The sequence below is a fragment of the Penicillium rubens genome (genome assembly GCF_028828025.1).
Source record: "Penicillium rubens strain IBT 27055 chromosome Unknown utg000001l_segment0_segment0, whole genome shotgun sequence".
Lineage (NCBI taxonomy): Eukaryota > Fungi > Ascomycota > Eurotiomycetes > Eurotiales > Aspergillaceae > Penicillium > Penicillium rubens.
Window position 1 is genome coordinate 82,290 of NW_026890599.1, and position 10,943 is coordinate 93,232.

Below are 10,943 nucleotides of genomic sequence, written 5' to 3' on the forward strand. Positions count from 1 at the left end.
CATGGCGTCTGACACAAACAATACCCCCTCTTTTCTCATTATCATCTCTTCCTAAATGACCGCCATCTAGTGAGCAAAGAAAAATCTAACCATGTCACGATCATGTCGCTTGCAAGAGAAAGTAGCCATAGTCACTGGGTCCTCATCCGGCCTAGGACGAGCGATCGCTATCCGCTATGCCCAAGAGGGTGCAAAAGTGGTCTGCGCTGATCTGGTACCAACCGCGCGATCCCAAGAAGAGGTTGGTATCACCACACACGATCTGGTTATCAGAGACGGTGGGGAGGCGACCTTTGTGCGGACGGACGTGGGCGACGCAACGCAGATGGAGAACCTGGTCCAGGTCGCTGTGAGAGAATACGGACGAGTTGACATGTACGGAACCCCAACAAGAAGATCTCAAGCAACACATCTGATGACTTCGCTTAGTTTGGTCAACAATGCTGGCATCAGCATCGAGGCACAGACACCTGCTGTACTCCATCTGACTGACGAGGCGACCTGGGATACAACAATTCGTGTTAACGCCAAGTCTGTGTTCCTGGGCTGTAAGTATGCTCTAACTCAAATGTTAGCGCAGGAACCACATTCTTCCGGCGACCGGGGCTGGATCATCAACATCTCTTCCATTATGGGTATGATTGGTGGGCCGGAGAATCGTGAGTCTAACTCCTCGGCCCTTGGGTCTAAGTTGATACTTGAAGTCAGCATCGTACTGTGCATCAAAGGGTGCTGTGAGTAATCTCACGAGGCAGATGGCTCTGGATTACGCGCCGGATAACATTCATATCAATGCCATTTGTCCTGGCTGTAAGCCAGCTAATTTGACCGTCCAAATTCTCACTGACAAATGCTTAGACACACAAACGGCTATCTTCAAGGAGACAACTACTAACTTGACTTCGTGGGAAGACCTGAAAAGGCGCCATCCGCTGAAAGGACCTGGAATGCCGGAGGATATTGCCCGCATGGCTGTTGTGCTGGCAAGTGATGACGCCAGCTGGGTGACTGGAGTTTGTCTTCCGGTCGACGGCGGATATACTGCGCGTTAGGCAGTTGACCTTTCTTACATATAACATCCCTTATATTATCTTGAGCCACATAAACCGGTTTATTGAAGCCCTTCGTCGCCAAGGACAGAGGCCATGAGCGGCCAACTACCCTTGTTTATTTCAATTCGGGGACCATAATGTAGACCGTATGTTACAACAGCGCTTGGACGAGCATCAGGGGTGCACCCTGGCTCTCTTCGTTAAGGGATAGCGCAGCAGCTACTCCATCTTCCGAGGACTACGCTGATAAAAGCACCTCCATGGACCATAATTCCAGGATTAAGCGAAGGAATGGCCCGCAATCCATCGTGTCAAAATGTCAAACGCCACATCGCCGCGATCCTGAGGAAGCTATTATAACCATCAGCATGTACTCAGATTAACATGTCTGAATTGTGAGACTTACTAAATGACCCGCCCCGTTAACCGTCACAAATGCAAAACGCGATGCCTCTGCTTGGCCGTCCAACTGCACACACACCTCTTTCGCGGTGCCAACCGTTTCGTTACGTCCCGCGACATTTGATGTCCAAGGAAGCAGTGGCTTCGATGTAAATTCAGTCTGTCCCTTCCAGGCAAGCGAGTTAGCCCACCGCAAGTTTCCCGCCGTGTTGCAAGCTAAGTCAAGGTTTCCTTGGTAGGCCAGGAAATGCACTCCACTAGCAAGGAGGAAGATGATATGGTCGGATGAAGATGTCATCGCCTCCGGCGTTGTCGCAAAGGCGTCAACCACGGCGCTGGACTGAATTCCGTACTCCTTAGCCCCTTCCGGTGGCGAGAGTGCCTCCCGGACCGTAGGGGAGTTCAGATACTGCTCGATATAAGCAGCTTCTTTGTAGCATATCTCATCAATATAACACGGGGCTGTGACTGTTGATTTCCTTGCGTTAATTATAGTCACCCCTTGATAGTATACTGATAAGAAGGACTTACTGTCGAAGCGGTTACGGCCTCCCTTCTTGCTCTCGTCCTCGTACAAACCAATGATCCCTTTATAGCAAACGGAATACGCAGCCGTGCAGATCGCAAGATCAGGACCTTTGGCGCAAGTATCGTAGACTTCCATGCATCGCGGCATGTTAGCAGCTATAATATCGCATCGTGTCTGGTTGAACACGGGCGTGGAAATGCCGGGATTGGTCGTGCAAAGCGTCTCCCAATATCCGAAGGTGATGTCCTTGGATGACATGAAACCATTCCCTATCAGGCATGACTTGAGGTTGATCTGAGGCTCTGAAGGGTATAGTTGATTGCGAGTCACAATCTCAGCCCCGAGATAGGGGATGTATTTTCCCTGGAGGTATCAGTGGTGCGCGCAAAGTGACACGGGGCGGGGCGAGCCTTACTGCATAAGATTCACCGGAGAGATGGAAATCTGAGAAGCGTTTGTGGGGGAAAATCTCAGATACGAAAATTTGGAGAAAACGGTGCATGTCAACCGCGGCCTCTTGGGAATCGTGCGCGACCTCGTACCCCTCGTCAATATACGACCAGCCCACATCGGCTGGCTGGTCCACGAAAAGTAATGAGGAGTTTCGAGACCAACCCCAAGGGTTGCGAACGGTTCCATTCCCGTGTTCGTTTATGAGACATGGCCCGTTTTCTTGGAACAGGCCCATCATACTCGAGCTCCCGGGCCCACCATTCATCCACAACGTTAGTGGGTCAGCGACGGGATCATTCTGACTTTCGAAGTACCAAAAGAACAAATGCTTCGGGCCAATATCTAGCCATCCTGTATACTGTGCGGAGCCTGCGGCACAGATAGATTCATCTTGTTGTCGGATGCGTATTGAATGGAGTGAATTTGTACTTCGAAAGGTGGTGAAGTTCGCCAAGGGCTCTGGTCGGAGCACGGTTTGCGAGGCATGGCCCACGCTGATTAGGGCGGAAAGCCAAAATTTCCACATTTCAGTGATAAATGAGATTTTTCTATTGCGTACATGTAAGTAGGGACAATGGCAACAATTGCAAAGCTCCTTTTATAATTGCTGTCGGTCAGCGTCACATTGAAAAGTCGGAGTTCGGAGTTCGGGCCTAATATCTGCTAGCTCCAAAAGACTTAGAGCGTATCCCTTTATCGCCAGGCATTATGCGCCTATATTGATAGTGTGCTTGGACCAATCATGTGTCAGGTCTGGAAGGTTCCAGACCAACCTAGGTAGAAATCTCCAGGGCTCTTCAGGGATGTGATCGTCAGTGGATAACATTCGCCTCGGAAAAAGCAGAGTGAAGGTTCCCCCTGTGATTTTACTCACAGCCACCACTGAGCATGCTACTCCATAAAGTGATTCAGAAACCATGTCGCTTGTTTCGGACTCACTGCTCTTCGAGCTGCCACGGTTGATAGATCGGGTTGTGGCATTGGGGGGGGGGGATGACTCTAGGGGAAGGCAGGATGAGACAGTCAAAGAGGAAGGCACGGGGAAGGAAGCAAGATCTTAGGAAGGGTACGAGTACCGGCCTTGGTATTTCACTTCCCAAAGCGACAATCTTGAACTTTTACGGAGCGCTCCTGAGGTGACAATTGTGTCAATAATAGTGAGCGTCTATCTCCGTCCCTTCATCCAAATGGGGTTAAGGTATTGTGGGGTCATTGTAAAGTCCAGCCAATTAGCACTCGTGAAACACCAGCTGGACTCTATATACTAACCGGATATGGTTAGCGCGCTGTCAGCATCAGCCGCATGCTCATGGACATAAACATTGGGTTCTCACGGACTTAGGCATTCGGAACGGACTAAATAAATTGGAGATATATATAATAATCGAGGTTTACTCGCTCTTGCTTCAAGTTCGACCATCAATACCAACGATTTCCAAATGCATCTTATTCTCACGGGGGCAACCGGGCTAGTCGGGTCTTCAGTGCTCGACGCCATGCTCAGAAACACCGCAGTCTCCAAGATCTCGATCCTAAGCAGAAGCCCCGTGCGAATGACAGAAGATGCAAAAGACCCACGTGTGCGCGTCATTACCCACACAGACTTTGAATCATACAAGCCAGAACTGCTCGATCAATTGAAAGATGCAGATGGATGTGTTTGGGCCCTAGGAACAAGCCAGACTAACGTCACCGAAGAGTACAAGATACCTCTCCCTTTGTTACATGGATATCAAAACTAACGATTAACAGGCAGTATGTTAAGATAACCAAGGATTACACCCTGGCAGCTGCCAATGCGTTTTCCACAATCAAGCCATCAAACCATCCTTTCCGATTCATCCATGTATCTGGTGAAGGGGCCACCCAGAGTCCTGGACGATTCTCACCAATTTTTGCGAGAGTAAAGGGCAACACCGAGAAGCTTCTTGGAACACTATCAGAGTCAAAGCCGACCTTCCGGGCCGATAGTGTGAGGCCTGCATTTGTTGATCCTGCGACGCACGATGCCATCAAACCGTATATTCCGTCAAGTGGAGCGACTGGCATAGTCCCAAAACTTGGATTGGCTTTGCTTGCCCCGGGGATACGCTGCTTTGTGAAGTCGATGCATTCTCCAACGGAGGACCTAGGGTCGTTCTTGACAGAAATGGCGATGGGACGCTACGAAGCAAAATTGGAGGGCCCAGGGGCATTCAGACTAGGAGGAGGTTACGTCATTGGGAACTCTGGCATGCGGAGAATTTTGGAGCTGTGAGCATGCAACGGACAGTTATGTTAGGAACGGCTGGATATGGATGATATTTCATAATGTATTCTTAGAAAGACCTCAAACGACTACAAGGAATAGTATCAAAAAGAAGTTGACCAAGCCGCATAAGTAGCTGACTATTTTTAGTACAGTATATGAATTCGAAACAAGCGTATATTAGTCCTGAACCTTCGAATGAATATTCGCCAACTACGGTGAAACCAGTGAGGTCTGCCAATCAAAAGGAAACAAAAGCTTAGCCCTTTATTAATATGACGCTACCCGGAAGGGAAATAATTGATAGACATGTTGATACCGCATCTATCAGCTGAGTCTATTGAGCCCCATTTTCGGCAGGAAGACGTCAGCAAGCGTAACAGCATGTCAAGGATTCGCGCTGGATTTGCCCTTAGCAACGTGATATTGTTCTTTGTTAACACAACATAGAACAGATTGCGATTTCATTTCATCCAATCAACCCCATGTTATCGCAGAGATCAGGATACACAGAACGCTGATCTCGACCTATAAAGGTTACCCAATAGATAATTATCCTCGTCTGAATAAGAAATCTCACAAAGAAAGGTCCTAATGCTTATTTATAAAATATTGCCACTTTTGTGCTCATTAGAAATATAAATAAAGAGACGAACGGCTCCTATCTTTGAACATTTCACCGCATTCTACATTTCTACGCACGATGAAGTACTTCCAACTTGGCAGCATCCTCGCTCTATGCAGCATTGTTATGGCAACCCCAATTCCAGATGCCTCGCCTGATATTCTCGGGTGTGGACTCGAAGGACGGCCAATGAAACCACTTGCGCTAAGCCCCGAGTGTGCCTGGTAAGGCTGGTTGCCTTGCTCTGTACCAGAGCGGACATCCTCGGAGAAAGGCATGTAAGTTCCGGGCCAAGTTCTTTCCTGGCGGTTTCATATTAGAATATCAGCTTACTCTTCCGTTAACTAGCGTGCTTCCGAGCATGTTTGACCAACCTGTGTGGTCCAGCCTTGCTTTCTCTTCGGGATGAATATGCTTCTTTTGGAAATGCTAGGCTGTGATCTATTGTTATTTGGGGCTTCTGCTATTTTGACTACTTTGTAACAGTTTATTTTGTGTCATCCAATATCTCGGTGAGCTCACACTCCTTTGTTGATTATGTGTATGATCGCTGGGATTCATTTCAATATTTCCAAGGTTGGTCTTCCTCGAGCAGTCGATACCTCCATGTAGTAAATATTTGTGGCCCTTTCATAATACCATGGTTTACTTCCCGATCTCCCGAATTTCCTCCATTTGTAGGATGCAAGGGAAATGTCTACGATGGTATGGACCGAGTAAATTTCGGGGCATGTCTACTTTGGGCTGGCTTCTGTGCATTCAAGATGTTCAATACATATCCAGTCAGCCCCTCTTTTCTTTTCTTTCTCTTTTCCATTTGAAAGCTTTGATGAATGCACTAAACAGGTCCCAGATAATATTCAATTTCCCGTAGTCTCGGCCTTTCGGGAGAAGGTCGTCCGCACTTTCGGAAACTGGAATGATTCTTTTCCATCGGATTAAAGTGACCGGGAAATTTACCTACTTAGGTGAAGAATTCATCCAAGCACCAAGATGTCTCAAAGATCTGATTCTTCCATTAGTGCGCCCCCTGGCATTGAAACAGCCATCACCCCACACGGAGTTACAGGGGGTCTTGGCAAGGCTAACTATGGACGGGGAATCTCCAGAAGCTGGCTTGTGCTTATTTTTGGACCTTTCCGTCGAGTCTGCAGACTGTCCGTTCCTGGAACGGAAATCATCCAGCTGCCAAGGAGCCAGAAACGCCACGCATTGGTGGAACTACGAGTAAAGTCACGGACTATGGTGGAATGAAGCTCCAGCTACCTATCCAATCTCCACCCCCCCCCCCCCCCCCCCCAACATGCAGCATGCAGCGTTTCACATTGAGAAACAAAAGTTCGCGGCCTATAATATGCTGCTTGTCTGCCCTTCATCGTCTATTCTGGACACCAGCAAGTTTCCCTATAGCGCACGTTGGACATGATGTTTTTCAAGTCCGTGGCCATTGCTTCGCTGGCCCTTTTGGCTAAGCAGGCATCTGCGGCCTTCGGAATCACGACTAGCTCTGATTCCTACGTAATCGATGCTGGCTCCTCAAATCCTCTCAAGTTCACTGTCAGCCGGTCAAGCTGTGACATTACTTCGATCAATTACTATGCAGCTGAGCTTCAATACCAGTCGACTGGGTCTCATATCGGATCGAGTCTTGGTAGCGCAACGGTGTCTGCGACTCAGAGTGGTGAGTGAGGAACAGGATGCTTATTGGAAAATTACCTGATCAATATAGGCGACTATATCAAGGTGACCTGCGAAACGTCCACCTTGACACATTACTATGTTGTCCGCAAAGGAGATTCCACCATCCACATGGCGACATACACAACTGAAGGTTAGCTTTCTCCGTGTCCAAGTGTGACGTCTGTACTCATTATCTTTCTCAGAGCCCAGTATTGGAGAACTTCGATACATCGCGCGCCTAAACGCAGACCTGCTTCCCAATGAAGAGCCATTCGGCGACGTCTCCACTATTGCCGGTGGCACTGTTATTGAGGGCGAGGATGTGGTAAGTTTCCCCTGAAGCCTTTTTTTTCTTATTGGTACAAATAACTATAGCTAACACATATAAGTTCTTGGTGGATGGAGAAACTCGAAGCAAGTTCTACTCTAGTCAACGGTTTATTGATGACAACATCCACTGTAAGAACACCTCTACCCTGTTTAATTGCGACTGATCATAACACAGACAGGTGTCTCTGGAAGCGCACACCGCGTGTGCATGATCCTGAATCAATACGAGACGTCTTCTGGCGGTCCTTTCCAACGGTAAGCTTCTCGGTCAGCATGACTTGATCCAAGCTAATATGCGACAGGGATATCAACACCAACAATGTTGGCTCTTACACTGGTCTCTACTGGTACATGGTATGTAACATACTGAGGCTCCACTAATATCGAATAACGGCTGCTTACTCTGTACAGAACTCCGGACACGTTAAGACCGAAGACTTCCGCCAGGGCCTGCACGGTCCGTACTCGATGACCTTCAGCCGGAGCGGTACCCCCAGTTCCAAACTTGACACATCGTTCTTTGCCGACCTCGACATCAAAGGATACGTCCCCACATCTGCAAGAGGCTATGTTAAGGGCACTGCGTCCGGGGCTGACTCGGCTTTCAAATGGGTGGTTCACTGGTAAGTCCAATGAACATTACAACAGGATAAGAAAATATCTAAAGCAAAGACAGGCACAACGATGCCGCACAGTACTGGACCTATGCTTCGTCTTCCGGGGATTTCACCTCCCCCGCCATGAAGCCCGGTACTTACACCATGGTATACTATCAGGGTGAATATCCCGTTGCTACCTCGGAGGTGACCGTCACCGCCGGAAAGACCACATCGAAGAGCATCTCCGGCTCCGTGAAGACCGGAACAACGATCTTCAGGATTGGAGACTGGGATGGGACGTAAGTGGTTGATTTCAGGTCCACACAATCGTTCTAATATTGACTGCTCATAGACCAAACGGCTTCCTCAACGCGGCAAACCAGCTCCGCATGCATCCCTCCGACAGCCGCATGTCTTCCTGGTCCCCAGCCACCTACACAGTAGGCACCTCTAAGGTCTCGTCTTTCCCCATGGCTCTCTTCAAATCGGTGAATTCGCCTGTGACAATTAAATTCACGGCAAGCTCGGATCAGACGGGAGCTGCGACACTGAGAATTGGCACAACACTTGCCTTTGCCTCTGGCCGGCCCCAGGTTAAGGTATGTTCAAGCCACATGCGGCATCTTCCGGCTATTGGCATCCAGCTAACGCTTTACATAGGTCAACAGCTACTCTGGTCCCACTCCAGCTGCCCCGACTAACCTCAACTCCCGCGGTGTGACCCGCGGCGCGTACAGAGGTCTGGGCGAGGTTTACGATGTTTCAATTCCGGCTGGGACTATCGTCGCTGGTTCTAACACTGTAAGGACATTTTGAACATAGTCAGATGATACGACCTCGGGAGGCTAATGCGGCTTAGATAACCATCAGTGTTGCTTCTGGTAGCTCTGGAGACAAATTCCTGAGCCCGAACTTTGTGAGTATTTTTTCTGATCATCTCGTCATTTCGATGGAAGCTTACCCGTCTCAATAGATCTTCGATTGCGTGGAGCTCTTCCAGTAAATATTCGAGACGATGAGTCTTTGGGAAGCAGAGTAGAAAATATGTTTTCGAAGTAGCAAGAATGCAAATGACAGTCTCTTACCCAATATCACTTAGCTTTCTAATACTGGCGAATGCCTTTAGAAGGTGAGTATTAACACCGAGTATCAAAGAAAATGTAGTGAATATAGAATTACACTCTAAGGCTGAAATGACATGCGTAGAAGTGAAATCTAAATGCATGTATACAACAGTCATCTCTCAAACCCTTGAATGGACCAACCTCCCCCCAACCCAGAGGGCCTTCACATTCCGATCATCGCCACTCCAAACCCACTTCTGAATCTTTTCCTCCCAGCTCTCTGTCCCGAACAGATCGACATTCCCCACAGGACCAGTCTTCACCAGGTCCGCATTACCATCGCCAGGAACAAAATCCAGCGGACTCTTCTTCCCCAGCTTGACCCCACCAAGCCGGATCAACTGCACATCCCACAACATCCCTTTGTCAAACCCACCAAGGTCATTCGCCATATCAACAACCGCCGCGCCACCGCGCGTAGCGAGGTAAAGACTCTCGGGAACAGACAGTTTCTCCCGTCCATCAGATCCCTTCCCATCCACGCTCTGAGAATGATCCCTCTGCCACGCAGCAGACTGACCCAACAACCGCGAAGCAAGACAGGCCTGTCGCGCCGCCTCAAGAATACTAGGACTATATCCCCCACTAACATCCGTCCCCAGCCCAACCGTAATCCCCTCGTCAAGCAGCGTCCTAACGGGACAAATCCCCGACCCCAGCGCCGAGTTTGACGCCGGACAGTGCGAGATCTTCGCTTCGCGCGCACGGATGAGAGCCCGCTCATCTGCAGAGAGATGCACGGCATGCGCGAGGATGGTGCGCGGCGTCAGGAGCTTGTACTTATCATAGACGGCGGCGTAGCTGTCGGCTTCAGGGAAGAGCTCTTTCACGAGCGCGAGCTCATTGACGTTCTCCGAGATGTGCGTCTGGACATGCAGTGGGGGTGAGTAGCTTGCGGCCAGTTCGCCGAGGTTCTGTAGTGCTAGCCTTGTGCAGGAAGGCGCGAAGCGCGGTGTGACGATCGGTTTCACGAGGTTGCCTTCCGGGTCAAGGGTGTGGATGTACTCGATTGTTTGGCGGGTTGCGACAATGGAGTCTTCGGCGCTGAAGTCGTGGTAGTAGTCCACGCAGAATTTAGGGTTGTCCATGCATGCGCGGCCGATGAAGGCACGTTGGCCGCGGGTGTGACAGAGTGATGATAGGGCGTTTGTGGCTGGGACGTGGTTTGTTGCGTAGTAGGAGGCGCAGGTTGTGCCGTGGGATAAAGTACGGGAAATTACTTGGTCGTAGATTTGCTGGGCTAGGAGGGGTGCGTCTTTGGGGTCGGTTTGGGTTTGATGTCCTGTTTTTGGGTCTGGTGGTGACCCGAAACGTGACTCTACTGGAAATGTGTAGGTCTCTAGCCAGTCCAGAAGCGTTGATGAGCCAAAGAGGCCCACGTTAGGATATTGTGGCGCGTGGATGTGAGTGTCTGGGTAGAGATATAGTTAGTATCAAGACTTGGGCTTTGGGCCATGGTTGGGGGTTAGGAGGCTGAATTTAACACATACCAATAAACCCCGGGAAGAAGAACTCGTTTTGTTCCTCACTGGCGATCACAATTCTCACTCTGGTCTTCGAATCATGACTATCGACTTGGCCCTGGGCCCCGATGTCGTCAATATCAACCCACCCATTCCGAGTCATCAGTTCGGCAAACCCATGGTCATTATTGGCTTGCCAGTCCCAGCCTTTAATACGACCATCAGCAGCAGAGACCCACAAGGCGCCTTGGTTGCAAGACAACTCAGGCTTGGAGCCCGAGTCTGAAAGAATTGTTTGAATGAAAGTGCCACGGTAGACAGTAAAAGTATAGTCCGTTTGCGCTTCCATGTCGCCAGTAATAGAGCCCATATTGCCGGTAAGAGACTTGAAAAGTCCAACTAGCATGGATACGCTCAAGTTGAGGATAGATGTGCCGT

The 10,943-nt window shown here is 49.5% G+C and overlaps 5 protein-coding genes across 5 annotated transcripts; 3 read left to right on the forward strand and 2 right to left on the reverse strand.

Annotated features, from left to right (window-relative positions):
- Positions 1-91: 91 nt before the first annotated feature.
- N7525_000034 (SDR family NAD(P)-dependent oxidoreductase) lies at positions 92-1,052 on the forward strand (the record flags this gene model as incomplete). Its single annotated transcript, XM_061211451.1, has 4 exons — positions 92-375; positions 430-659; positions 709-810; positions 859-1,052. The coding sequence occupies 4 exons, from the start codon at positions 92-94 to the stop codon at positions 1,050-1,052; spliced, it is 810 nt and encodes a 269-aa protein (XP_061070677.1).
- Positions 1,053-1,331: 279 nt separating this feature from the next.
- Positions 1,332-2,962, reverse strand: cp8 (putative carboxypeptidase Y; the record flags this gene model as incomplete). Its single annotated transcript, XM_002559984.2, has 4 exons — positions 1,332-1,403; positions 1,459-1,922; positions 1,986-2,346; positions 2,399-2,962. 4 exons carry the CDS (start codon positions 2,960-2,962, stop codon positions 1,332-1,334), a joined length of 1,461 nt encoding a protein of 486 aa, XP_002560030.2.
- Positions 2,963-3,875: 913 nt separating this feature from the next.
- On the forward strand, positions 3,876-4,693 carry N7525_000036 (putative nucleoside-diphosphate-sugar epimerases; the record flags this gene model as incomplete). Its single annotated transcript, XM_002559985.2, has 2 exons — positions 3,876-4,135; positions 4,189-4,693. 2 exons carry the CDS (start codon positions 3,876-3,878, stop codon positions 4,691-4,693), a joined length of 765 nt encoding a protein of 254 aa, XP_002560031.2.
- A 2,038-nt stretch (positions 4,694-6,731) lies between these two features.
- Positions 6,732-8,921, forward strand: rglA (putative rhamnogalacturonase B; the record flags this gene model as incomplete). The annotated part of the gene is made up of 12 exons (XM_061211452.1): positions 6,732-6,990; positions 7,039-7,140; positions 7,193-7,314; positions 7,379-7,448; positions 7,499-7,574; positions 7,622-7,673; positions 7,731-7,942; positions 7,996-8,217; positions 8,271-8,517; positions 8,579-8,719; positions 8,778-8,834; positions 8,892-8,921. 12 exons carry the CDS (start codon positions 6,732-6,734, stop codon positions 8,919-8,921), a joined length of 1,590 nt encoding a protein of 529 aa, XP_061070678.1.
- Positions 8,922-9,161: 240 nt separating this feature from the next.
- On the reverse strand, positions 9,162-10,875 carry N7525_000038 (uncharacterized protein; the record flags this gene model as incomplete). The annotated part of the gene is made up of 2 exons (XM_002559987.2): positions 9,162-10,453; positions 10,533-10,875. 2 exons carry the CDS (start codon positions 10,873-10,875, stop codon positions 9,162-9,164), a joined length of 1,635 nt encoding a protein of 544 aa, XP_002560033.2.
- Positions 10,876-10,943: the final 68 nt, after the last annotated feature.